The sequence below is a fragment of the Salminus brasiliensis genome, chromosome 4, assembly GCF_030463535.1.
Source record: "Salminus brasiliensis chromosome 4, fSalBra1.hap2, whole genome shotgun sequence".
Taxonomy (NCBI): Eukaryota; Metazoa; Chordata; class Actinopteri; order Characiformes; family Bryconidae; genus Salminus; species Salminus brasiliensis.
In genome coordinates this window covers 30,653,885-30,680,636 of record NC_132881.1, presented here as the reverse complement: position 1 = coordinate 30,680,636, position 26,752 = coordinate 30,653,885, and the positions used below count along the sequence as shown (strand labels likewise).

The 26,752-nt window shown below is 40.0% G+C and overlaps 1 protein-coding gene across 3 annotated transcripts in view; it reads right to left on the bottom strand.

The window, feature by feature from the left end:
* pcdh15a (protocadherin-related 15a) overlaps nucleotides 1–26,752 on the bottom strand; it is a 285,392-nt gene that overhangs the window by 64,799 nt on the left and 193,841 nt on the right. For all 3 annotated transcript variants that reach the window (XM_072677969.1, XM_072677968.1, XM_072677967.1), the window contains 5 exons: nucleotides 24,013–24,106; nucleotides 19,050–19,178; nucleotides 15,269–15,574; nucleotides 10,581–10,805; nucleotides 6,629–6,745 (listed from right to left, as the gene is read on the bottom strand). In XM_072677969.1, the coding sequence (XP_072534070.1) occupies nucleotides 6,629–6,745; nucleotides 10,581–10,805; nucleotides 15,269–15,574; nucleotides 19,050–19,178; nucleotides 24,013–24,106 (871 nt within the window). The remainder of the gene's footprint in view (nucleotides 1–6,628; nucleotides 6,746–10,580; nucleotides 10,806–15,268; nucleotides 15,575–19,049; nucleotides 19,179–24,012; nucleotides 24,107–26,752) is intronic.

The following is a 26,752-nucleotide window of genomic DNA, read 5'->3' as shown; positions in this document are numbered from 1 at the left end:
TTCTTTGACTGGTTTATTGCAAACAGCTGGAGAGTATTTCCATCTCTTAGTAGATAGATAGATATATAGATAGATAGATAGATAGATAGACAGACAGATAACTGTCCTTTCTTAGTACAAGTACATGGCAACAAAAGCAAATAGTAGCATTGTGCAATAAATAACAGAAAAGAGTGCCAGAGCTAAATGTGCAATAAATAAATAAGGGCAGTCATATTCTCTTGGCAGTCGGTCTTGTTTTAAAACTATTATACACTAAAAGTAATTCAGTTCGTGATCAGGTAATGCCAACAACACTTAACATCTACTTTTTTTACCACTCATTATTTAGCATTGACAGTAGTCCAAGGTCATCAACAGCTATTTCTCACATTCTTACACTTTCTTACTCAAGGCAGTGGGTACAGAGTGGCCCCACCAGGTAAATCACAGACATTATGCAGCACTTCTTACTTCAAATATGTGATGAAAGCGGGTAAGTGTATGACATTCTGAACATTTTTCTGCTTGTGTCCCTCTGCCAAAACCCAGATGACATATAAAATGTTCTGGCCTAGCTTCTGTTTCTATTCAGGGACTGTAATGATTTATTGCTGGCTGTTGCACTGCTCTGTGTGATATTCTAGTGATTCTTGTGCATAGAAAAAAAGGTTAATTATTCATCCTCTTTAATTGTTGTAAAACGAAACAAATTTGTGGAGCTCATGACATGGGGTTCAAAGACAACACAAAGGCAGAGCAGAGCTTTTATTAGCGCATGCCCTTTAGTATTGTTTCTAAAACCTACTGCAATTATGCCATCCACTCCCTCTCCTGCACTCGCTGAAAATGTTAAAAGAAACAGAAGTCAACACTGTAATTGGATGTGTCTGGACACAACCTAAATGAACACAGTCGTGTCTGTGCCACAGAAGATACAGCAACTTCCCCTTCAGGGCTATTCTTCAAATGCAGGTCTCCAATATGAATATCACGAATTCGGACACATTACAAATGCAGCATCAGATAAAATGTTCATACTGAGCGATGTCTCCATCGTGATTTACGACGGAACTGCAGCGATGAAAGTGGCACTTGAACAAGGTCAAATACTAAAAATGTGTGGGTTCTCCTAAGTACAAACATATACAAGCTATTTATTTCTAAAACACAATTAAGCTAAGCACTAGGCTATGTAATTCTGGCCAAGACTAGGCTTAATTTGTATAAGGAAAACGGAGACACTGAGACTCGTGCACAACCACACATACACACACACACACACCCACACACACACACACACACACACACACACACACACATACACACACTGGAGCAACAAAAAGATATAATTTTTAATCATTACTTAAATATGAAAATTCATCATCAGTTAAACAACAAGAAACCAGCTCAGAAACCCCTGCAGCGGGGCCCAGCAGAATCACTCCTAAAAGACAACTTTAGTAACTGCAACATTAACATTCTGGTGCACCATGGGGCTAAAAGATAGGGGTAATTGCCGTTGAATTACTTATTATTGAGTTTTATGCAAATTCAAGACATGCTGAAAAACCTCCTTATGAGACACAACATATTTTATAATCAGCGGCTATTCTAAAATCACTGGCCATCATTTGTTCTCTGCTGCCTCCATAATAATGCTTTTTGTGCTTGGACCCCTACGATTGCCACTTGCAATGCAATTTGAATACAGACGCTCAGCTCTCATAGCAGTTACAGCCAGGCTATAGGAACAACAGTAAAAGAACATTTAATTGGCACATACTTCTACTGCTGTATGATAAGTATTGCTACTGTGACAGGAAAAAAATAAGCTGTGAAAATGGTGAAACAGTAAAAACAATCAGGGCACAAGCTTGCTATGAGCCAGATGCTGCTGGAACACTAATGTCACTGTCTACAGTCACGCAAGAAAGAAGCCCCTGTTTTAAAATCAACACCTTCAAGTTCTACTAAAGTTTGCAACTAAGCAGATGGACAGGAGAAAGCCTTCTGGAGGAAAGGTTTATTGCCAGATGAGACTTGAGAAAGACTGAGCTGTTTGGCCACAAAGACCAGAGGAATGACTGGAGCAAAAGTGAAGCATTCAATCACAAGAACACTGTCACAAACTATATTATTGTATGTAAGATTTTGACCCTGTGTTGACTTCAGAACCCCCCCCCCAAGAAGTAAAGAGTGTATGCTGTACACCTATTCTGCCCCAGACATAGAACAGTTCAGAAATTACTGAAAGTCCATTAATGTCCAGAAACCTATCATAGTTTGCAGCTTGTCTTAGAGATGCAGTGTCAGCTAGTGAGTTTGGTTCTTCTCAGTGTGCGGTGTGACACTGAGATTGACTGACTTGTGCAGGTTACACACACACACGCAGGTCTCACCGTGTCAGGCCTGTGTCCCCTCCGGTGAGGCACACAGAGGGGGCACTGTTCCTGGGCCCTAATCCAATTGGCTGCAACTGAACTGTTCACACATGGCACTAAACCAGTGGCAGCTCACACACAGACACACACACACACACACACTGTGGGAAATGGGACAGAGGTCCGGTGACAAGCTGCTGAATCTCTACCAACATCCATCACAAGCCCATGGCCTTCCCACACCTGCTGTTTTCCCATAAATCCGTAGCTCTCTGTGTCACATCAGAAAACCCAGACATAGAGAAAGGGAAATAATCAGTGTGTTTCCTGTGTGTCCATCATTCTAAAATGTGTACTTTTTAACAACTCCATATTTGACAACTGTGATTTTCATGCTACCAGTATCATAACATTCATTCAGACATGTAGATTTCCATTAGCACTGTTTTTCCCAGTCACTGAGTGCAGATTTACTATACTTAATCAGATCCAGAGCTCTCCAATGTGTTTAATTACCGCGGTTTATGAGAGGCTGTTTGTTACAGTAATTGTATTTTAGTTAAGGGGTGTTAAAATCCCATTAGGTCAAATGTGTGTATATCAAGCCTTTTACAAGGGTTTTTGTTCCCTTTTCCCTCCTGTTTTCTTTGTGAAGTGCCTGTGGGTGTGTGAACGGAATGTGAGCTGATCATGACTGTACATTGATTTAATTTTTTTTTTTTTTTGGTGGTGAACTTGCTCCACAGTTTTCAAGACATTGACACTGCTCCAGCTCCAGGCTGTTCTTTACAACTGTGTGATTCTTATGCACATCTTTCTAATTGGACAGATTGTTTACAATCTAGTAACACTAGTAACACCCAACCAGCCGCATGGAGTAACCCAGCAGCCACTTGGCAACAGCCTAGCAACTATCTGAGAAACACCCTTGCAATTGCCACAGTACTAAAACAACCTAGCATCCACCTAAAGTACCATAGCAACCACCACCAACAAAACACCTCAGCAAAACCAGAACACTTAGCAACCACATGACATTCTAGATTAATCATTTAGGAACACTACAGTAACACTATACCATTCACTTAGCAACAACCTATGATAACATAACCAGCCATTCACCCATCAATAGTCTTTTCTGCTTCTTTTCTGGTTGCAGAATCGTTGAGAACACTCTCTGAACACGGCTATTCAGCATAGCTAATTCACCTACACTGTGTGTGTTGTTTTTTAATGAAACCAGAATGTCCAGAGAAAATCCACATGGACACGGGAGGAACACACAGAACTCCTCACAGAGAGTGAACAAAGCGATGATCAAACCCACAACCCCAAGTCCCTGGAGCTGCATGCTACACATGCTACCTGCTGTGCCACCGTGCTGCCAACCATAGCAACCACTTAGAAGGTAGGTAAGAAAAAGACCAGCAATATATGTTGGAACTGTGGATCTCACAAAATTCAGCAGGTACTGAAAATCTTTGGATTCAAAGGAGGTTTTGCGAAGTGCGGACCATTAAGCAAGGAAGAAGAAATTTGGAGAAATTTGGGCTAGAGTTCTACTAAGCTTCGAGTTGATTGGACCAGAAGCCAGACCACCCCTTGCCAGGTAGAGATTGAGTATAACTGGACCATCAGGAGGAGCAGGGGCGGTGGTGGGGTGCGAGTTTTCATCACAAGAAGAAGAAAGGAGAGTAGCTGTATTATAGTGCGAGGTAAGGGAGAGGAGTTTGGGCATGGTCCTTCTGCCAAGCTTTTAGTTATAACATAAATCCATTTAAAATATTTGAGTCTTAATGAGTTGTATAACCACACAGAAATGGAAAATATACAGTGACATTTTTTGCAAGGTTCACAAGACTTCTTTAAGGGACCAACTCAAAGAACCTTTTGAAGGCATCCATGGTTCTTTGTCTGATTACAATATGTCCTGTTGTTTATGTAAAATGGTTCTTTATAGCACCACAAGTTCCACTATCTTTACATGTCAAGAGAACCATTTATGCTTATAGTGTGCCACTGTCATAGCTATTATCACATGCATTTATGTGCAATTAAATTTTTCTCTGAAAGAATCTGACAGTATTTAATATGCTGTTATTACTAGCTTGAACAAATATAGCATCCTCATTTTTGTGCAAAGCGATTTGAGAAGCTAGCTATCCCCAAACTTTTGACAGACAGTGTATCTACTTACAAATACAGCCATAATACAACCAATGTGTAGGCTATAAAACTCCTTCTGTAGAACTCCAAAGAACCAAATAACCTTGTCTGTAAATTTGTATTTTGCATTAATGTGTGCTTTTTTTTTTTTACTGCAGTGGCATTGTGTAGTTCTTTTTGGCAGCAAACCAAGAGAGTGCAGCGCTGCCCTAATAGCGATTTCCTCCTCTTCTGCAGCCAAAAGAGTGTCAAAACCGCCCCTCACAGCATGTAATTTCATTCCGGCATCTTGCAGGAGCTAAGAAAGAAAGGATTATCTCCACAAGCTGCACGGAAAAGTGTTTGGTCGCATCCATCAAATAAAGATGCAGACAGCCACTGACACAGTATCAGCCAACTGATTAGCCACGCTTGTGGGCTAACATGCTAATCGGGGCAGAGTGACGACAGCGCAGTTGCGAAGCGCAGGTCTGCAGGAAGACACTGACACTGTGATCATCTCACGATCTTTTGCCTCTCTCACAAAACACCCCTCTTAACACTGCATTGATGGCCTGACTCATTAATTGGATTAAAGAATTAGAGTGGTGTACATGCAAATCGTTGTCCACAAATGGGTCTCGCTGATGCTTCACTATCACCAAGTGGTGCTTTTGGAGTGTGTGTTATGAAATTAAATAACACTAGATTTGAGCCATGGAGGTTGAATGTTCAATCCTTCCAAAGGTAAATAAAATGTCCACAGGCTGCCAGTTCTTTAGAATGGTCATCCTTAACTCAAGAACACAAGCGTAGTTTGTGTTGCATGGTTTTTACATTAATGTAAAGTGAATGCAGAAATCTACCCACACACGACTTAGTACAAAATCCAGCACAATACATTTTGCACATAGTTAGGGCCCAGCCCATTCCCATCCCCCAAACTAGGTAGGCACCTCCCTTCAACAGTATTTTGCTATTATCCGATCATAAACATTTCCATTATCATCAGTCATTAAAACATTTAGCTATTTGATGTGAAATAATACAGAAAGATGGCAAAGATCCTACAACTAACAGTTAAGGTTACACATAGGGTCCAGATCATTCCATTCACCCATACTCTAATCACCCACTACATTGCAAGCTCTTTACAAGAGTCATCAAGTAGGCACCTCCCTTCGTCAGTGTTTTGCTGAATGAAGCCCACAACACCTCCAGTCTGCTGAAGTCTGCTGTCGCAGACCCACTTCCCTCCAAGCTCACTTCATGGAATTTCACTGGATTTTACTCACAACCTAAGAAGCACTATACCAACAACATAAACACAAAATATCCTATATCTGCCACCATGCTACACCTTCAATTACACACTGTTCTTCCCCACCCAACCAATTCACAAGCACTGACCAGATCCCTCAGCTATTTCTGACTGTTTCTTCACAGCTGCCCTCAGCACACAGCCTCTGAATCTGAATTCAACCAACAAAGATGTAACAGATCAACCACCAGATCTGCATATCTAAACCTTTTCCTTTCATAAGCTCCATCAACCTCATCTTCAAATGGAAATGTTAGCTCTATAAAATGAACTATACGTTTACTTTCCGAGTATAGCCCCATATCCGGCCTCAGTGTAGTTACCCCAGTGCAATGTGGATTCTGTAGTTTAGTGCCTACATCTGTCAACAACTTCCAGTTTCATAGTATACAGTGAGTACAGTATATTTTTGCACACGATTAAGAGCTAAAGAAGCTAGTAGGGCATTCATGGCGAGGCTGTCTTGTCCTGTTTATTGCAACTTTCATGAAAGGCACGAACGCATGCATTCCAGTATGATAATAAACTTCAAAAAGGTTCATGTATGAACAATATGATGATTTCATTTTATATACACGCAATGTGTAACTACAAACACATGCATATATTAAATCCCACTGATGAGGCTTCATGCCACCTTCCCCTTATTCAACAATGAACACAAAAACTACTTAAGTCATAGTAGCGTTCTCTTGTGGAGAATATTCAGTCTGCTAAAAAAGTGAGTGAGTAGGTAAATGAGTGAGAGAAAGTGAGAGACAGATCAGTACCTGTATACCAAACGCATGCAGCTACTTACGGGAGGGTCTTGGTCAGTTGCCTTTACAGTTGTTACAACCGTTCCCTTCACAGCATTTGGCGCCACCATGCCTCTATAGATAGCCTGAGTGAAGACTGGAGCGAAATCATTCATATCCTGAAAGAAAAACAAGTAAAAACATATATCAGCCATCTACTTACCATCTTCTGACATCAGCACGACAGTGAACAAACAGTGGTGAAGAAATGTGGTGATCTTCAATACATCCTCACTGTCATTACAAAACCAATACCATGCATCTCCAGTTTTTCGATTAGTACTTTTTTACATAATTGGAACACACCAACTGCTCTTTGCATTGTTATGTGTGTGAATATTTTATGATGAATGGACCGACAGGAAAATGTCACCTAGAAAATGTCATTACATTAACCTTCATTAAACCAGAAGGTGTTCCTCCCAGTCTGGTGTCACTCCTAGAGAACAGATCTATAAAATAACACTCGGGAAAAAAAACTGAAAGGAAAGACGTAATAAAGACTCTACATCACCTCTGATCACTAATGTGAATGATAAGGGGTAAGCAAAGTGAGGTGTGAATGGTGTTATACAGGAACTGTTATACAGCCTATGAGAGACAAGGTTTTCATCCTTGTCCTTCACACACTGCTTTTAGCTCTCTGCACATGGCCGCTCTTAGCAGCTCAACACTTAGCAGCTCAACACTTAGCACCTTGGCAGTAATGTGTGTATGTGTAAATGTGTATGTATCTAATATAAAAATTAGAAACCAGTGTGTATTATCAGGGGCACTCAATCCTGCTCATAGAGATCTGCCACATTGGAGAGCTCAGATGCATCACATAGCTCTATTATTCATATGCTTTTGAATGCCCTCACTATCTGGGTGGGGTGTGTCAGAGTAGGGTTATGAGGTACACTCTGCATGGTGGTAGAAGGACTGAGCACTAAATTAGCATACATGTTAGCAGTTCTCATCTATATTAATAATGAAGGTATACCATTAAATTCTGTAAATAAGCTCTCAAACCAACCATAATTTGTTAGTCAACATCTTGACCAATTACAGTAAACATTTGGCAAAATGCTCAACCGTGTCACACTTATTGGTCAGCGTGTTTTAACATACTGTAAGGCATATCACCATCACAGTATGCTTCTACATTTACATTTAAGGCATTTAGCAGACGCTCTTATTTAGAGCGACTTACAAAAGTGCTTTACTGTTACTCATAAAAATACCCTTAGCTAGTTTGTATAGGCTAGGATCCAAAAACACCTCTAAGCTTAGATACAACTAACACAAAAAAGCAACATGGAGACCATAATACTTGACACTACACGTCACCCAAGCAGAAATATACTAATAATTATAATTGAATCATATAATGCAGCTGCTTCTTCTAAGAAGCCCAACAGGTGGTAATGGTGAAAATAAACAGAGACAGAGATAGAACAGACAATAAATCTAGATGGAAAAAGAAGCAAGAAACAAAAGAGCGTAGTGTAGATTTAAGGGGGGGCAGTGTGTATGTTTTCAACTCTTATCTGGCCTTGCTCCTATTCATCCACTGTCACACAGGAGAAATAACAGAGCAAGGATTTTCTCCCTCCAGCAAAACAGAGGCCAGAAAACTTTACAACAAGCCCAGCGATGACGAGTCAAACCCACATATCAATGGAATTCACTTCTTCAAATGAAGACTCAATCTCATTTCTCTAGCCTACCTGTGCTGCAGTAAATCTAGCACTTGGCACACCTTGGTAGAGGCTGAAGGTGAGTTTAATTGGTTTTCTTGGTGAACAGATTCAGATACAAACTCTGTTTCCCCCAACGACTCAAGATTCAAGTCACATCAGAAAGAGAGTGTCAGATAGCACAGGATTCATGCTTTTGTTTGCAGCAGAACAAACACTCCTCAGTTGTTTCCTGTGCTGAAAAAAAAAATGAGAGGAACATGGGAAACTTTTAGACTGTAATTCCGCGTCACAAGAAAAGAGTCAACGTGATCCATCACCACAGGGCTTTATGGAGGGAACAACAGTCTTAAAATCCACATGAGGAGTCAAAACACAAAGGCTTCAAAAGCACAGCAGGTGAGACAGGCACAAGAAAAATAAGATGTTTCACACTAAATCCATCTGACTCATGTCCATGATCAGGTAGATTTGGAGAGATAACGAAGTGAAAGTGTCTAATGACTACAGGGCTAAGAGATGATAAACAAGTATCAAAGCAAAAAAAGAAGGATCAGAGGTTTCAGAGGTTGACTATAGTGGATATTAAAATCAGAGAAAAGCAGCAGCAAGCATATATTACAGTCCTGTGTAAAAGAAAGAAATAAATCTGAGACTACAATTCATTTGACTTAATTTCCAGTGAAAACACAGATACTAGTTATTTCTTCTCAGCATTAGGAAGAAGCCCAAAGCAAAACATGTATCTGCAAAAAAGCAACTTTACAGGAGGAGGAAAAAAAACTTTTTATTTCAAGTCAATTTGGAACATTTTTACATTCCTGGTCCAATCATCCATAATTATTTACCCAGGGTACAAGGCAGATACAGGGTTCACAGAATGGATGAAAAATGGTAAAAAATGAATATACATGTGTTTCACTGGACAGCAGCGATACATTTAAAGTATGGGAAGCCAATTAAAACAATTAAATATACCATCAGAGTTTCCAGTAACTACTGAGTCCATGCTTTACCTTTAGCACAGAGTCTCTTTCACAGAACTTTTCCTCCAAAGTTCAGCCTTAGACGCTGGAGCAGCTTCTACTTCTCACCATCCAAGAAATCCCAAACATGTTATTATCAATACTGAAGTCTAGACTCTATTGGACTATTTGCCAGTCTGTTATTATGATAACAGCAGGAGTTTCATCAGTTTAGACGGTTTATGATCTGAAGCAAGAGTGGAGCTTGACTTTCTCCTTTCTCTTAAATACACAAGACTTAGTAGACCATAAAAAGCCATAATTCCTCTTAAATATGCAAGCTTTAAGTATGGTTTATCTGATGGGCAAGTTGTGATGGTCTACTAGTTCTTGCATAGTTGTTAGAAGTTCCATTTTCTCTGAATCTTGGAATACTTGGAATACAACATTTTTGAAAGCTCCTGTTTTTTAAGGGGTATTTACCTTTGATTGCCCCTTTCCACAAGCAAGTAGATTATCATATATGTAATCTGTTCAGAAATATCTCCTGCTAAGTAAATAAATAATCCTTTTTGACTGGAAATGCTTTTAAATATCCATACAAAATGGCAGAGAAAAGTCTTCATTTGGTTAATCTCAAAACAATCAACCGGTGCCATCAGTTCTAAATCCTGACATATGTGAGAACCTATGAATAACTTAGCTCAGTAATTATGTTGCACACACACACGCTCAGATACGCACAGCTGTAAACTGGAGGTGGCTAATCCTTCCGTTTTGATCCTATAGCTAATCTTCTGAGACGCTAGAAAGTGTTCTTGCTCAAATCTGGACATAATTGCAGGCACAAAGCTAATGAGTCATTCAAGCCTGGAATAGCCGTGCCAGCGCTGAAACTCGCACAGCGCTTCGTCTGTCAGCTCCGTCACTGTCAGCCAGAGAGAAAGTAGGCAGAGATTGGCACAGATTCAGACAAATGCACCACCAAGCCCTTCACCCAAAAGAATCTGGCAGCACTGTACCTCTCTCTCTTGGCTAATTGAATTCTGAGAACAAATTTGTAGATACTGCTGGAATGCTCTCGACGCCACTACTATTACTTTTACTGATAGTGCTAGAATGATGTCAACTCCAAATGAACAGCTCCTCTTCCAGCGCCTGTTTTTCACTGGAAAGACACACCACTGAGTGCTGTCAGCTAAAGTGCGGTAAAGCTGAAGTGCTGCGGTTAAACTGGGTCCTATAGATGGATACAATGCCAGGCTAGTGGGCTGAGTAATCACACCCTATTCAATCACTGCTCTTACCGTGATCCTCAGTAGAACTGTAGCCAGTCCAGGGGGCAGGACCCCTTCGTGATCTAGTGCCTCCACCTCAAAGGTGTAGTTTGCACCGTCTCGACCGAGAGCCTCAAAGTCCAGAGCCTGTAGCAACGAGAGATTCCCACTGAACCTGTCCACAGCAAAAAGCTGCCGAGCTGCCTCCGTCCTTATTCTGTATGTAATATTGGAGACCAAATCAGCATCCACTGCCTGGAGGAGAGAGAAAAAGTGAGAGATGCACATTACTGTTTAGGTTATTTGTATGTTTTTTAAATTATCATTCAGGACACATTTGATGCCCCTAGTGACCATTCCACTGGCGTAATTAAATTGGCTTTTTTTTATTTGTCCCCAGAAGAGTTATGGTACATGCATGCTCATGCTGAACATACAAAAAATACCAGTGTGGAGAAATAGTGCTTTACATGTTCAGTGCTGTATAAACAATGTGTGAGGTTTCTGTTCATGTTGGATGCACTGTGTTTTTTCCTAAGTATGTGAGCTCAGTGTAGTTAGGATCAGTGAGGCAACATGCTACTGATGAAAGTTGATTAAATGACAAAAATGGTGGCAACTTAGGCTTTGGTTTGTATTAATTTGTTTGAATTAGTTTGTTGCATTATTCCTCTTCCCCCCCCCAATTTGGTACTTCCAATTAACCAACCCTTCATTGCTCCTTCTAGAACTAGCAATGCTCCTGACACTAAAAGGATGAGGACTTATGAAGTCTCCACTGATACATGTGAAGCCAGCCACCACCTCTTTCCAAACCACTGCTCTGCAGCTGACAGTCTGCAAATACACTAGCTAACACTCACCTGTGCCGGCCAACATTATTTTAGGAGCGATGAGGGAAGAGAGCACCATCTACCGACCCAGCGGGAGCAAGGCCAAGGCCAACTGTGCTCTCTCTGACTCTGCCTGCTGATGGCAAAGTGTCATTGCTCAGGATTTAAACTTGCGACCCCCCGGGTCATATTGCTGACTTGTTGTGATGTGGTTTAGGCTGCAGTATGTAGAAACATTGCTAAACATTTCAGCTAAATGCTGGGGACATCCCATAGGCCACTATGTTTGAGATTTCTGTTGTTTGTATTCATATACGTACAATGTATTTCTTCAGCTGGGGAGTCGGAATTCGGCACAATACCTGTATACCTGTACATACATTTTTATACTAAACCCTGAAACGTAGGTGAAGAAGACTTAAAGAAGACTGGGGTGCGGTCTGTGCAGATGTGCAGCCCGTGAGCCTGTATTTATGGCAATGATTTAGGTGACTACATTGTCCTTGTAGATCCAGCCCTACACTTGAGAAGCAACATTTGGCAAAATGTGATTTCAGGATGAACCATCGCTTCAAAGGAACAGTTCAACACAGTGTTGTCGACTGTGGTTGTTTTTGAAATATAGACAATTACATTAGAGACATAACACCCTGCTGAGGACACACATACTCAGAAAGACAGGAGCCTACAAGCATAAGCCTGTGTGTACACGCTCACATACACACACACTCACACCCCATACATAACTGAGTGCTCCTGGCTCAAAGCCTAACCCTGATTAGAAAGGCTGTGTGTCTGACAGGAGAGCGGGAGGGAGTTGAGAGCAGGCAGGTTTCTCTGTGGGTGTGGGAACCTTTCAGGATACTCCCTTTGATGTGGGAGTCACAAGGAATTACATTCTAGACTCATCTCAAAGATTTCCCAAAATATATAAATAAAGAAGTCAAAAGCCCCAGTGAGAAGCACACACACACACACACACACACACACACACACACACACACACACGGACTGAGCTCTTCATCATCTTGCCCAGATCGGCTCCTGTCACTGGGGCTCACACTGCTCTGACACCAGTCTGCGCTGGAAGGTCCTAGAGGTGTCATCTACATCCAGATAAAAATACGTCACCTTCGCTGTCATCTCGTCACTCACCCCTTCAGTCTCTGCATCTCTCTCTCTCTCTCTCTCTCTCTCTCTCTCTCTCACTCATACTCTGCCTGTACCTCTACATCGCTGTCCTATTCCATCAGTAGTTCTCAACCCAAGACTTGGTGAACTACTGTCCTGCATAGTTTAGTCTTTTTCCCCCAACTTTTAGTGCCCTCAGTTCAACTCTAGAAAAGCGTGTTACTTAGATGATTATATGGGTCTCAGCCTTAGACATTCCGTCAAAGATACACAATAACTGACTAGTCCCATTGCTATTGGTCACCAGTAGCAAGGGATTGCCACCTCTGAAGCTTTCAGAGCAAGGCAGTGTCATTTTTAACCATAATATTTATTTTTGGATTGATTATTGAGTTGTATGGTCAGTAGAGTATGATTATGGAATATGTAAGGTCACAGAAATCACAACATTGTTTTAATCAGCCTCTTCGTGGCTGAAATACTGCAGCATTGTGAGGCATGTAAGCAACTCACATTAAGAGCTAGCCAGGCGGAAGTACAGCCTCTGTCTGGTGGGGTTAGTTGATGTATTTAGGTTGGAAATCTCATTTGGTTCAACACAACAATACAAAACTGTTTAGAATTAATTTTGACTGTAGCAATTTTCCAGACTATCTATTTCCAACTAACACACTCTATGTGGAGTGAGTTGTAACACTTACACACACTTCACTTACTCTACATTTTCATCCATAGCAGGCATGTGTAGAATACTTGTACAAGAAAATAACAATTACTTTGCTGCTCAAAGGAGGTTTCCCTTGCCACTGTTGCCAATGACTTGCTCATCAGCTTGGTTCTCTGTAAATATGCTTTGTGACAACATCTATTGTTAAAACTGCTTCATATAAATGAACTTGAAACTCAAATTCTACCATTCTGACAATTTCCTCATATTAAACACTTTGCTGTTGGTCATCTTTTGTCAAAGAGTAAAATGAAATGGAAACAATAATAGTAGTAATGGTATGTATAATAGCAATAGTAATAATAGCATATTTCCTAGACATGAAAACAAAGTTGCACAAGGATGATTGGGCTATACATACCAGCAGGGCGTGCGACAGGATTCATAAATGGAGAAGAGGTGGTACAGTGCAGTGAATGCCTTGTTCAATGTGTGGAACGAGACAGAATGGGTCACAAAGCAGATGTTAATGATTGCATGTGATTAGTGTTAGTGATTGCATTTGGCATGTCACAAAGCCACAGTGTGAAGGAAGTAGCTGAATCGAAGCATCTACCAGCAATGGCAAAAATTCCAGTCTACAGGAAACTCTCATTAGAATTGTGGCCGACAGACCAAACTAACAGACAGGGACCACCGGCGTGTTTTGCGGCTTGTGAATGAAAACCGCTTCGCTTCCAGGCAAGAATTGTTTCTAGAAGTCAACACAGGTCCTTAACAACCAATTTCTGAAAGAACACTTCACAGGGAACTGCATGTTTATTCACCTCTTCTCAATCTACGAATCGCTTTCCACACCCCACAGGTAATTATAGCCAGATCATCTTCATGCATCTGCAGGAACCTGAAGTTACTACCACCTTAAACAATCAAGGTAACTAATTATTGGGTCCAGGGAACTTATTATCTTGCGCAGGGCAAGAACACGCTGGGATCAAGAGTGAGAAACCTTGTTCTTTTTTGTTTCTTAGTCCAGGGGGGCCACTGCACAGTTTGACAGTCAAATAGAATTGCTCTATTGCTCTGAAATCTTCTTAGTCCTCCTCTGGCCTTGATGACAGCCTCACACTGTTTTAACATGTTTTCATATCGCCTTCTTAAAATGATATAAATCAATCACCTGAAACATCTGAACCGGCTCATGAAGAGTTTGAAAATTACCTGATGGCTTAGAGCAGGTGTGTTTTGGCAGGAAGTGTTTGAAACTGCAGGGTACTGGGTCCTCAGGACTGGAGTTGAAAATCACTGACTTAGAATACGATGCTAATTACATTCTTTTACTTTATGGAGCTGTGGGAATTCCAGTAGTGCTCTTCAGAGCAAACACTCGTTAAGAGGCACATTTGCACATTTCCTGTAAGGCCTTTTCTACCAGATAGCTTCCGACTTTTCCCCACTGAGCCTGTCAAGCATATCATAAACATTTGTCAAATTAAACGAATCCCTCCTGGAAATAAGCGACTAGGCCATGACTCATTTGTGAATTAAGACTCTAGATAGGCAAGGCACACGATCAGTCAGTCTTCCAATCTACTGGATTGCGACTATTCCCTTTGAGAGTGCTGCTAAAAGGTCTAAGAGCCAAGGATGAGTAAAGACTAGTTGCACTGATTGTGCTGGAAGCTTTGATGTTAAAAGACTGCATTTAGGAATTACATGTCTATAAGAAGAACAGCGGGAGATTCTGTAATAATGGTTCATGCTGAAAGGAAAAAAAAAGTTTGCCAGACTACTTAAAGGAGCTAAAGCCTGTGACTTGGTGTAAAGAAAGATTTTATGAAATACGACAGCTATTCTAATTCATCCGTGGAATGGCATTGCTAACAGAATGGAGCTAGTCAGACAGATCCAACAGAGCACAAAGTGGCACGCTATTGTAAACCTCACTCATTCTCAGAGGGCACATCATACACAGTCACACTTTAAGGCCAAACCCAACGATCACTGATCAGAGACAGAACTAACAAAGCACAGAAAGCGTTTTCAGATGGAGAAGGGTGCTGAGCATTAACGCATGAAGAGCTTACCGTGAGGCGGAGAATGACGGATCCAGCTGGAGTGTTCTCCGGCACGTTCTTTGTGTAAAAAGGCTGGGAGAACACAGGGCTGTTGTCGTTGATGTCCAACACCTTGACCAGCAGTGTGAGGGCGGTCCTTCGAGGGTCCACCGCCCCATCCGAGGCCTCTACTACCAGCTCATACTGGCTCTGCTTTTCCCTGTCCAGTGGCTTGGTTGTAAAGATGCTGCCGTTGACATCAATGGTAAAGAGAGCTGCGTAAGTGAGTAGCCGGTACCGTACTTGACCGTTGACCCCAGCGTCTGGATCTGTGGCCTAGCAAAAGAGAGAGGAAGGTTAGGTACATATAATAGTTCCCTAGTTGCAAAGAAATCCTGGTCTGTACAAATAGGCAACAGAAAATGACACCAGGAATTACTTAATTATAAAATAAACAGACAAAATTGACAGACTTGTAATTGCTTCTAAAAACAGAGCAGTCTTTCTGAGCAATTATAAGAACGCACTTTCATTTTTATGACAGTTACCATTTTCTTGTATTTGCAATAGGTTTCCCAATTACCATCATATCTAGGTTCAAAAGGTCAGAGGAGTTATCAGCAGAGTTACTAAATCATTAAACTACGAGCAAATCAGTGGAATACTAAAGCATCTATTGGAAACCCCAATGCTGTCTGCTTCTCCACAGGAGGAGGAGAAGAAGAAAGAACAGAAATAATGAACATTCAAGCCCTAATCAACCCAAAGCTGCATTTAAATTTTCAAAGTGTTTGCTTGGGAACTAAGATCTGAAATGAATCAACAAATATTTACATAAAATGTTGGAGTAAAAAAGAAAGGAGAAAGGAGAGGTAAGTGTGGACAGAAAAACTATGATTGACTATAGGCCCATGTGGAATAGGAGGATGAGAAAAGAAGGGGCATCATTCACCAATATCTTCCTGAGAATTTTTCTAAATTTGTTCTAGATAACATATTTAACATAACAAAAAAAGGTCAACAAGAAAACATGACAATCTACATCAGATTAATGATGTGTTTTTAAACCCCAGAAGTGTTCACAGCTCTGCTCTGATAATGATAAATCTGATTATCCTCGTACATTGAACAAATCCCAAATAAAAAACTGCAAAAACCTGCATACATTTTGGTGAAAGAGGCCCAAGGAATGAAAGAGAATTATAGAGAATTACAGACTATATATTACTTCTCTCAGTCAGAGAGGTTTTGAGGTTTGAAAAGTTTTTTGTTTGTTAAGTATTTCTAAATGATGCAGTTAATAAGCATAATATCTAATGATGGATAAACAGTAAATAATGAATAGTATAATGACTTTATTTCAGCTAGTGATGGAGGAGGGGAGAGTTTACTTAATAAACTGTAATTGTGGCGAGAATGTGACAGCTCATTTGCATGCAAACAGTATAAGTACACAACAACTCTAATAGGTTCAGAAGTGCTGCTGCTATTTAATACTTACAATAATTACAGACAACAGAAAGGAGGGATGCGGGGAAGAGGAGGGAGAGAGAAAACAAGAAAAAAAGAGAGACCAGTGTCTTGACTGGCTGCAGTTATTAATGAATAGATCTATGATGTATTGATGGATGGCTGGGAGGATGGATGGCTGGAGCATCATATGACATTTGTTGCTTTTTTCATTTGCCACAAAACAACAGATGTGAAAAACAGCATTAAAACAAAGACACGACAATAATCCAGTAGAAGAGGAGACAGGGATGAGGGAGAGGAGGGGAAAAAAACATCAGCATGAGTAAAATGAAAAAGCACTAAAAATTAAAGGAACATTAGGAGCCCTGAGAAATTAAAACATCTCAGTGATGAGAAATAAGTGCACTGCGAATGGCTTCCCTTACCAACAAACACTTAGTACAAGAAGGAAATGTGTTTTAAATATGCCGTTAATGTGAGCAGTGACAGCAAGCTTCCGCAGCATATGCTGCCTTCAATAATGAACTCATAAAATGAATATGTGAAAGATGAACTAACAAACTGGCAACACATACACACTGTAACTGTGGCCTAAGGTTCCCAGAATTGGGTTGTTTGAGATTTTCATTACAGTTACTGTGGCAGAAAACACTATCACAGAGACTCAACTTAAGGACTGTTCCCGTGAGGTTTATAAGATGAGCCCTCAAAGGCATGAGAGATTGGGTGAACAAAACTTTGTAGCCTACAGTTGCATAGTGTAATTCACTTTTACACCACTGTTGTAGATACAAATCACACTATGTGCTTCATCTTATGGACAAGCGGTAAACATGCATTTGTTGACAAGCTGAGAGATGCAGAACTGTGAAAGAACCACATTGACTGACTGGGTGGAGTAATATACGGGGAGTATTATATTATTATGCAGTTCTCGCAAAACGTCTCGTGCAGCTACACCAAAGTTGCATGGTGCAGTTAGCACGGTGCTAAGCCTTGAATGGCAATGATAGAGATGCCATTCTTCCTATTACAAGTCAGTGAAGCATCAAAATGATTATTGTTATTTTAAGGTAAAATTGCAACATCAGGTGCTTTTAAAACACCATAATAAAACTATAGCAAATTATTACTTTTACATGCTTGATATTTAAAAAACAATCAATTTTCTATGTTCAGACTTGGATTTAGGGAGCAAACTACTTCATCTGTCAAACACAACTGTTCAAGCAACTTCACTACTTTACCCTGCTAACATGCTACTTTGCAGGCTAAAGGTTACATAGCAAAACCTTGTTTTAGAGCTTAAAACCAGACAAAGAACCAAATGCATCATATAAATATTGCAGAATATCTTACATTAACACATGGCAAACAATTCTCACATTGGAGAACACGGCTAGCTAATTGTGTGTGTGGCTATGATGCATTCCGAATGAAAAAATTACCCCTCACTGTCCACCATGACTCCTCTTGAGCTTTCAAGCAGTAAGTCAAAGTTGCCAAGGGCCATTTAATAAAATAAAAAAAAGTACTGAAATGGGGCCCGAGTTTCCATTGCTAACAAGAAAATGCTAGTCTTTTCTTCACCAAACATAATGACAATGTGTGGGAAGAAGTGTACAACATAATGCACAATATAATAGTATTTTATTTGTGATAAAGGCCAGTTCTCCAGAAGGCTATATTTCAATTTGACATTTATTCGGTAGACACAGCTTTTAAAAATTCTACAACAAAAATGTTACTGACTAAATAACTAACTAAATAAATAAAAATTGAAGAACTGCTTTTCAACTCCCCAGTTCTCAACCGTTTAAAGGTTGAAAGCTTCAACTTTCAACTTCTGATTCAAATAGGTCATTTTGCCCCGTCACGCTCTGTCGTAAGTTTAATAATAAAGGCATCAAAAAATGAACAATAAAAGAGAGCTGACTGTCAAAACTAATGAAGACACGACATCACAAATGATAGTCTGATGCATCTTTCATTGATTATAGCACTAACCAAGCAAAGCCTGATTAATCTAAGACACTAATTAAAAATCCTCACTGCTTGACAGGGCGGAACAGAGCTAGTCATGAGAGACAGTCTTTAAGGTGAGTAATGATTCTAATTTACTGGGGCTTCATTGGGAAATAATAAATGTACAAGTGCTATTATTTAAGACAAAGCTTCAAAAAAACATCCACGGAGCTCAGACACTTTTAACACTTGAAGAAGACTCTCCACATCTGCTATTATAGGTAGCCTGAAGTTCAATCAATATTTTTACAAAGTGTAGCCTGCATTAAAGTAGACAGTGGCAATATATGGATATTTTTATGGATTTACTTACCCTGACTTGACCCACTGACACGTTGGCCCGCTCCTCTAGTACAGTCAAGTTCGTAGGCAGGGTGGGGTCAAAGGTCGGGTCATTGTCATTGACATCTGTGACCACAATGCTGACTGTGGCAGTTGAGGTCTGTGGATAAAGAGACTAGGGCTCAGACACAGAGGCTTCATAAGTGATCGCACTTTTAAGACTTATTATACATAGACTTATAAATATTTATACACCACAAACTTTCATATTTGTACATAAATGCTTTTTCTAATACTGTGTATCAATGTGAATCCTTTAAAAAACCAACCAGAGTTTGAGGTACACTGAGTATTGGGACTGCTGCTCATTCATTGTTGCTTCTGAAATCAAGGGTATTAAAAAAGAGCTTATCCTGCCTTTGTTGGAGTGACTGTCTTTCCTGTCCAGGGAAAGCTTTCTACTAGATTTCTGAGTTTTGTGGTGAGGATTTGATTGCATTCAATGACGGGAGCATTAGTGAGGTCAGGATGTTGACAGTTCCACTGCTTTATACCCCTTCTAGCTCATACCTAGCTTTAGGCATTAACGTTTATTAGCTCCAGACAGTTCTATTCTTCTAACATTGCTTCTCTACAGGAACTAGACAAGCTGTGTGTGTGCATTTGTACATCTGTGTCAGCAATGGGTGCAATTAAAAGTAGCTGAATGCAATCATTACAAGGCGTGTCCACAACATTTGAATATTTAGTGAATGAAAGCGTTATTTATTACAAGGAATATGATATAACACTGATTATACACGAGACAATGTATACACATTTCAGTAAAGAATGACTTATGGCAAACGTTTTAGAGAGAAAGCAACAAGCTGTTGATGTAATCCCAGCAACATGTTTGCAGACACATCATGAAATCTTCACCCACTGCATGCCTGGGACTTGAATAGCGTAACACATAATGAATAATTCACTTCACCAGTTCTCTCATGCAGAGTAAAGCTGAGAAGAAATGGAGTGAAATGTTTTTAGTCCTTCTGGGATACAGACATGCATAATTAACTAATTAGTAAAACCCTAGAGACCCATCAGACTTTCACATTTTACAGGAGAGATGGGGAATGTTGCCCTGACAGCTTAATACTTCAAAATCTAAAACATTCGTAGATTCATCAGTATTCATATAACATTCCTATTATTTAATTAAAGATTTGGTCAAATAGAATTGTTTAAAATAATTTACAATAGAGAACTAAATATGAATAAATACCGCTACACACATACACACACACACACACACACAAACACAGACATATATATATATATATAGTGCACCCCCAAATAATTTAATTCACTACAAGTAAAGTGCCATATTTCAAGACTTTTTGTTTATTAGTATGGCTTATAGCTCATGGATATCATAACACCAGTATCTCAAATTTATATTTTTATTTATTTGATGCTTTTTTCAATTGATATTTTATAAGATCAAACAGTAAAGAACGCACAATACAAAAATGTCCAACATCTAAACGCTATGTTCAATAATACACTAAACTCTTGGTAGTTATGCTTTTTACACAGATTAGTGCATCAGTGAGGCATGGTATGGAGGTAAACAGGCACTGTTTTGTGGCACTGCTGAAGGGGTGAAAGTTGGTGTTTCTCATCTCCCTCTTGGTCAGGAGAGTTGGCTAACCGATCAAGCACAGTAACATCATGGTCAGCAAACCATTTGGTAGTAGTTTCAGCACTGTGGACAGAGGCTGGAAAAGGAAATCGGCATCTCCACAAAGCTTGTCAGCAGATGTAAGCATGAAGAAAAATCACCTGGCTTGATTTTGGACTTGATAAAACACAGCGGACCAACAGCAGCAGATGGCATGGCACCCCAAACCATCACAGACTGCAGAAACTTGATACTAGAGCTTAGACACCTTGGATTCTGTGCCTCTCCACTCTCCTTCAATACTCTAGGACCTTGATTTCCAAATGAATTGCAAAATTTAATCTGACAAGAGGATCAATGGATCAATGATCAATAGTTATTTGCCGTTATTACAACCAGTTATTTTTCTGTTTAGCCCAGGCTGACATCTCTGGTTCAGGAGTGGCTTGATATTAGGAATGTGACATTTGTAGTGCTTTTTTTGCAGACGTCTGGGCGTGGTGGCTCTTGATGCACTGACACCAGCCTCAGTCCAAGTTCTTGAATCGATTTTTCTGGACAATCCTCTCAAGGCTGAGGTCATCGCTGTTGCGATGACATAGCACTCTGGCAACAGCCAGCCTTTTTTAGCAATGACCTTCTGTGTACTACCCTCCTGGTTGAGGATGCTGATGATTGGTCAACTGTCAAACCTAGACCAAGAGATACCTGGTATTTATACTGTTTGAATAGTAGTTTACTCAAACTGGAAATTTAAAATTCCAATAATTTGAGATTCTGGATTCCAAGTTTTAATGAGCTATAAGCCAAACAAAAAATGCAAACAAAAAAATGCAAAATGAACTTTTTCATGATTTTTTTTCTTTTGATACTCTAATAGATACTGAACATTTACCTAAAGAACATAAATGTGTTCATACTTCTAATGTACATAAAAGCCTGTGTGTAAAATAAAGATAAATACATATATAATAATAATAAATAATAACATTTGTGCATTCCTGGCCAATGTTTGTTGACCTTTATCAACTTCTGCAGCAAAATACTAAAATATCAGAAATATTTGAAGTCTGTCAATATCTGAAGTCTGTAAAATAACTTATTGATAGGCTAGGGGAAAAAACAATGAAAAAAAACAGCGTTTGATGAAAATAGCATCTTGCTAACTGTTAAGCATGGAGGTGGACCTATTATGCTTTGGGGTTGTGTAGCAGGCAGTGGTACATAAAACATTGCAAGGGTAGATGCAGGAATGGATTCCTAAGTAAATATTAATTCATTTAATTCATGAAGCAAAAGTGACCGAGTCTTCAGTGATGACCAATGATCAGCAATGATCCAAAACATACAGTATCCCAAAATCCACCTTGGGCAACTTCTACCAGAAGCACAAGCTGAGCTTTTGGGATGTTCAAAGAAGGTGTTACAAAGTACTGACTAAGAGGAGTAGCCAAAGTTTTGTACATGCCACAATTAATTTTTTAAGTCAGATATAGTAAAATGTTCCTGTGCATGTACAGGGAAAAAACAACAGCTGATGTTAGGTTTACTTCTTCTCACTGCATGTACAAATATGGCAAAAAATGTGTGTGTGTGTGTGTGTGTGTATTGTAATAGACAAATATTCATAACATTAAACACAAATCATTCATCAGTCATTCATGTGCATGTATGCACAACACACGCATTCAGACCCTCCTATCCATTTTCCCCAGACAAATGATTTGCTAAATGAGAAAATATAGGCTACTGAGCAACCTGTTCAATTTCACCTTCACATGTTGAGCCTCAGCTCCACATGTTCCCTCATCCATCACTACACACACACTTCCAGCTCCACGTGTGATCACTTATTTGTATTAATGGCTCAGTGCACTTCTGAAATGTTCTTATCAGTCCAAACAAAATATCCATAATTTATAGTGCACACATGCAAGAGAGGACACAGCACATGATGCTGTGGAGGGTCCACTTTCATACTCTTCTCAACAGCTGAAAGAGCCTCTTCTTTTCTGCCCGTCTCTCTTACTTATCAACACCATTAATGCCATTTTGGTGCTTCTTTCAATAGGGCAAAAAAATCCATTCTCTTTTGGCTGCAGCATGTTCTTGTTTGTTCCTAAAGAAAAAGTATTCTCATTTATTTCTCATTATTTCCCAATCAAACATGTTTTCCCACTTCCTCTGTGACCACTTTAAAACAGGGCTACTAATTAAAATTCAACTGTGCCAGAGAAGAGAATAGGGCAAAGATAAGGCATGGAGCGAGGCTGTGCTGCTCTTTGTGAGGAGAGGGTGGTAAATGTAGCCCATCAGGAAAGCTTGACACTTCTGCTAGTGGGCTCTTATGTGTCAGGACAGGCTCTTGTCCTTTCAAAGGTAATTATGGCGCTGTTCTGCATGACTCTGTGAAGGCACCGGCTTGATTACAGTCCAGCAGGTCTGCCACTGGATGAGCTTGATAAATGAGCTGCTAGTATTTATTTATCATATCCACAACTTCAGCGTAAAGTCCACGGCCCCACCAGTGAGCAGAAAAGGCAGTGAAAATGCACCGTTAAAGGTAATAAAGGTCAGTGCGTTCAAACATCACACGGATTAGCATTTAATCTCAGGTTTCTTTAAAAAATAAGACCTGAAAGCGATGTCTGACAGTGGTAAAAATGCAAGGGGAAAAAGGCATGTTAATGAGTGCCTAAATTATTCAAGCTCCGATTTCATGCAGACACTCTGCATTGTGCGGGTGTGTGTGTGTGTGTGCATGGCACATTAATGCCATGATGCAACATTAGATTTGCACCGCAAACATCAGAAACCCTGTGAATGAAGTTTGCTAGGCTGTTACCAATTTCAACAGTTTGAAGAGAAGAAACAAAAAACAGAGAAAACATTGACAGCGAGAGAGAGAGAGAGAGAGAGAGAGAGAGAGAGAGAGAGAGAGAGAGCACACGTTTACTATCAATGAAGAGCATAAGCAGCTGTGAGGAATCAGCCCATTAAGGTGAGTGATTAAATGAAAGTATTTTCATTTGGTTATCAGAGCTTGGCAGCGGAGGCGCATTTACATTTAATGAAGTGCACAGGTGACCGCTAGCCATGCCAAGACTGTCTCGCTGCTGGCTTCTCTTTCACTCTACAGATATGAAACTATGCCAAAGAAAATGCCCCAGCTCAGGAGCCCAACACTTAGAGAAGTCAGATGAATGATTTAGGAAAGGACTTAATAATCCTTCATTTCCGCAGAAACGCTTGACTTGTAAACGTTTGTGAAATATGAAACTATGCGCTGTTTCCAGTGTTGAATTATATAGACCAGCTGGAGCTTTACCCCTCCTGGATGTCCGTCTGAGGCTGTGACGATGAGGCGGTACTGGTCAGTGGTCTCTCTGTCCAGTGCCTTTGCCAAGAGCAGCAGACCTATACTGAACAGAAAGACAAGAAAGAGCACACTGTTACACCAGGGCTTATGGAGAGCACTTCACTACATTAATGCACCTCTCACTTTCACTACTATATACACTATAATAAAAAAAAAAGTATTGGGACACATGCTTATTCACTGTTTCTTCTGAAATCAAGGATATTAAGGCTTCACAAGTAACTGCATGTTTAAGAACTGCTTATAAATATATCTAGACCACAAAAGTGTAAAAATCTTCAGTATAAGTATTGGGCAGCTACTAATTGCTCATTGTTGCTTCTGTTTGAGTATTAAAGGCTACAGAGAAGCTCCTCCCACACGCCATCACACTCATGAACAGCTGAACATTACAACACTACATTCTGAATACAGTCTACTACATACATACATCCTATCCAGATGTTCCCTCACTCCTCTTTCTTTGTACTGCACTTTATTTATCTGATAGTGTCTCAGAACAATCTGCACTACCGTCTCAACCAGTGACTCCTCTGTTCTCCATATTTATATCTATTTAATCCAGTCTGCACTGTTCTCTACTGCTGCACTTAGCACTTTACTTTAAATATACAACTCTGCACATGTTAAGTTTACAGGTGTGTCTGTGCGTGTATGTCACTGTGTGTGTGTGTGTGTGTGTGTGTGTGTGTGTGTGTGTGTGTGTGTTACTTCTGTAATGTCAGTTATCGTGCATTGTGAGCTACTGTAATCAAAAACAAATTCCTTGTATGTGTAAGCATACTTGGCCAATAAAGTCCGATTCTGATTCTGATTCTGATTTTATTGGAATGACTGTCTCAACTATCCAAGGAAGGCTTTCCACTAGATTTCGGAGCATTGCTGTGAAGATTTGATTGCATTTTCAGTGACATAAGCATAGTGAAATCAGGATGTTGGATAATCACCACCCCACATCATCCCCAACTCATCCCAAAAGTTCTGGATCATTCAAGAGAACACAGTTCCACTGCTCTACAGCTCAATGCTGGGGGGCTCTAGACCCATCAAACCCACACCTTGCATTAGGCATGGTGCCAATAGATTTTTTTCATTTATTCATTTATATGCTCCAGTGTGTCCTATTACATGGGCATAGAACAGTATCACCCTGCTTTTGGAATAATGTATATATTAAAGCTGACTGACTGAGCTTGAGAAGCACCTCAACACCAATGAACTAGATTCTGCAGAAATGCTTACTGAAAATCACTGTGCTGTTCATTATGTAAATTATGGTTAATCATTAAGTTGCTTGGCAGCAATTGTTTACTGCTAAACAACTACATTGCTAGGTAGATGAAGTGTTTACTGGGATCATTACTACTAATCATTTATCGTTTATCATATTGTATTTTGATGATGTTTTACAAAAAAGCTGTGCATAACAAAGGTTGTTTTTCCATCTAAATGTTTGTCTACGATCACATCATACAGAATAACTTGTGGCTTACTGCTTTAGTTGTTACAGGATGATAAATGTTAAGGTTATTATTTGTTTAAGAAGCGTTATAACCACGCTGCTAATCTGTATCACTCTGCTGAACGCCGCTGCTATAAATCACATAATAAACCAAGCAGTTATGTAAATGCCCTGAAAAAACAAACACACAAACACAAAAACAAAAAAAAACAATGACCCTAATACAAACCTAAAAGTATTAAGACAAATGTAAACAATAAAAAAACTGTACAAAAACTGTACAAGAAAAACACGGTGAGAGTTCAGTTTGTTGGTCTATGCAAGGAGCTGGATAACGAACTGCAGGCTGTGCAGTAAGGGACTTAGCATGTTACTGTGACGTAGCAACAAGCTGCTTGTTAAGGAACTATAATTTGGCGGAACCTTAACAATCGTGTCTGCTTTAATATAATTCAAACAATAATTAATTTTGTAAAAAAAATCATAATAAAAGCATAAGGAACACTGCTGGAACACTGAAACAATAAAACACTGCTTAACAGCATAATCAGTGATACCTGAACAGTGCAGCACCGACAAAGACCCTCTGCAGAAAGCAACAACAGCTCCCAAAACACCTATGAAAAGAGGTTCACTGACTAGACAGATACCACTGGTATGTCTCAAAAGAACATATAAAGAGCTGGTTAACAGCCTAATAACTGCAGAAGTAGCCCATTAAAGCTGGCTGTGCATCCCCCAGTGCACTGATGCTGGGTTTGGCCCACAGCCCTCAAGTTCCTCACCTCTATCTCCATACAAAACTGCAGCATCATATGCCCTTCTAATGTCTTCATGTATATTAATGCCGGTTGCAGCAGGGATGGAGACAGACCTCGTCTACACCAAACGTGTCCAGCCTGCATAAATGCACTCACAGCAGCCAATGATAAGCCCATAAGGGTGCTATTACTACCTTCAGGCCAATAGCACTGTGGAACAGACCAGTGCAGTGTCCTGTAGTGAGACAAAAGAGCTAGGGGTATGTGTGTTTATATATATGTAGTGTGGCGGCCGAGTGTCAGAGCTGTCATCATGCTACTAATGATTAACATCTAATTATTAAATGGCTTTCTCTTGGGATATGTATGAGCAGATGCACATCCAGCAGGAGGAGTCAGGAGTCGTTTAAAACAAGATTTAAATGGAAAGGCACCTTTATGATGAAAGACAGCCCACAGAGACACA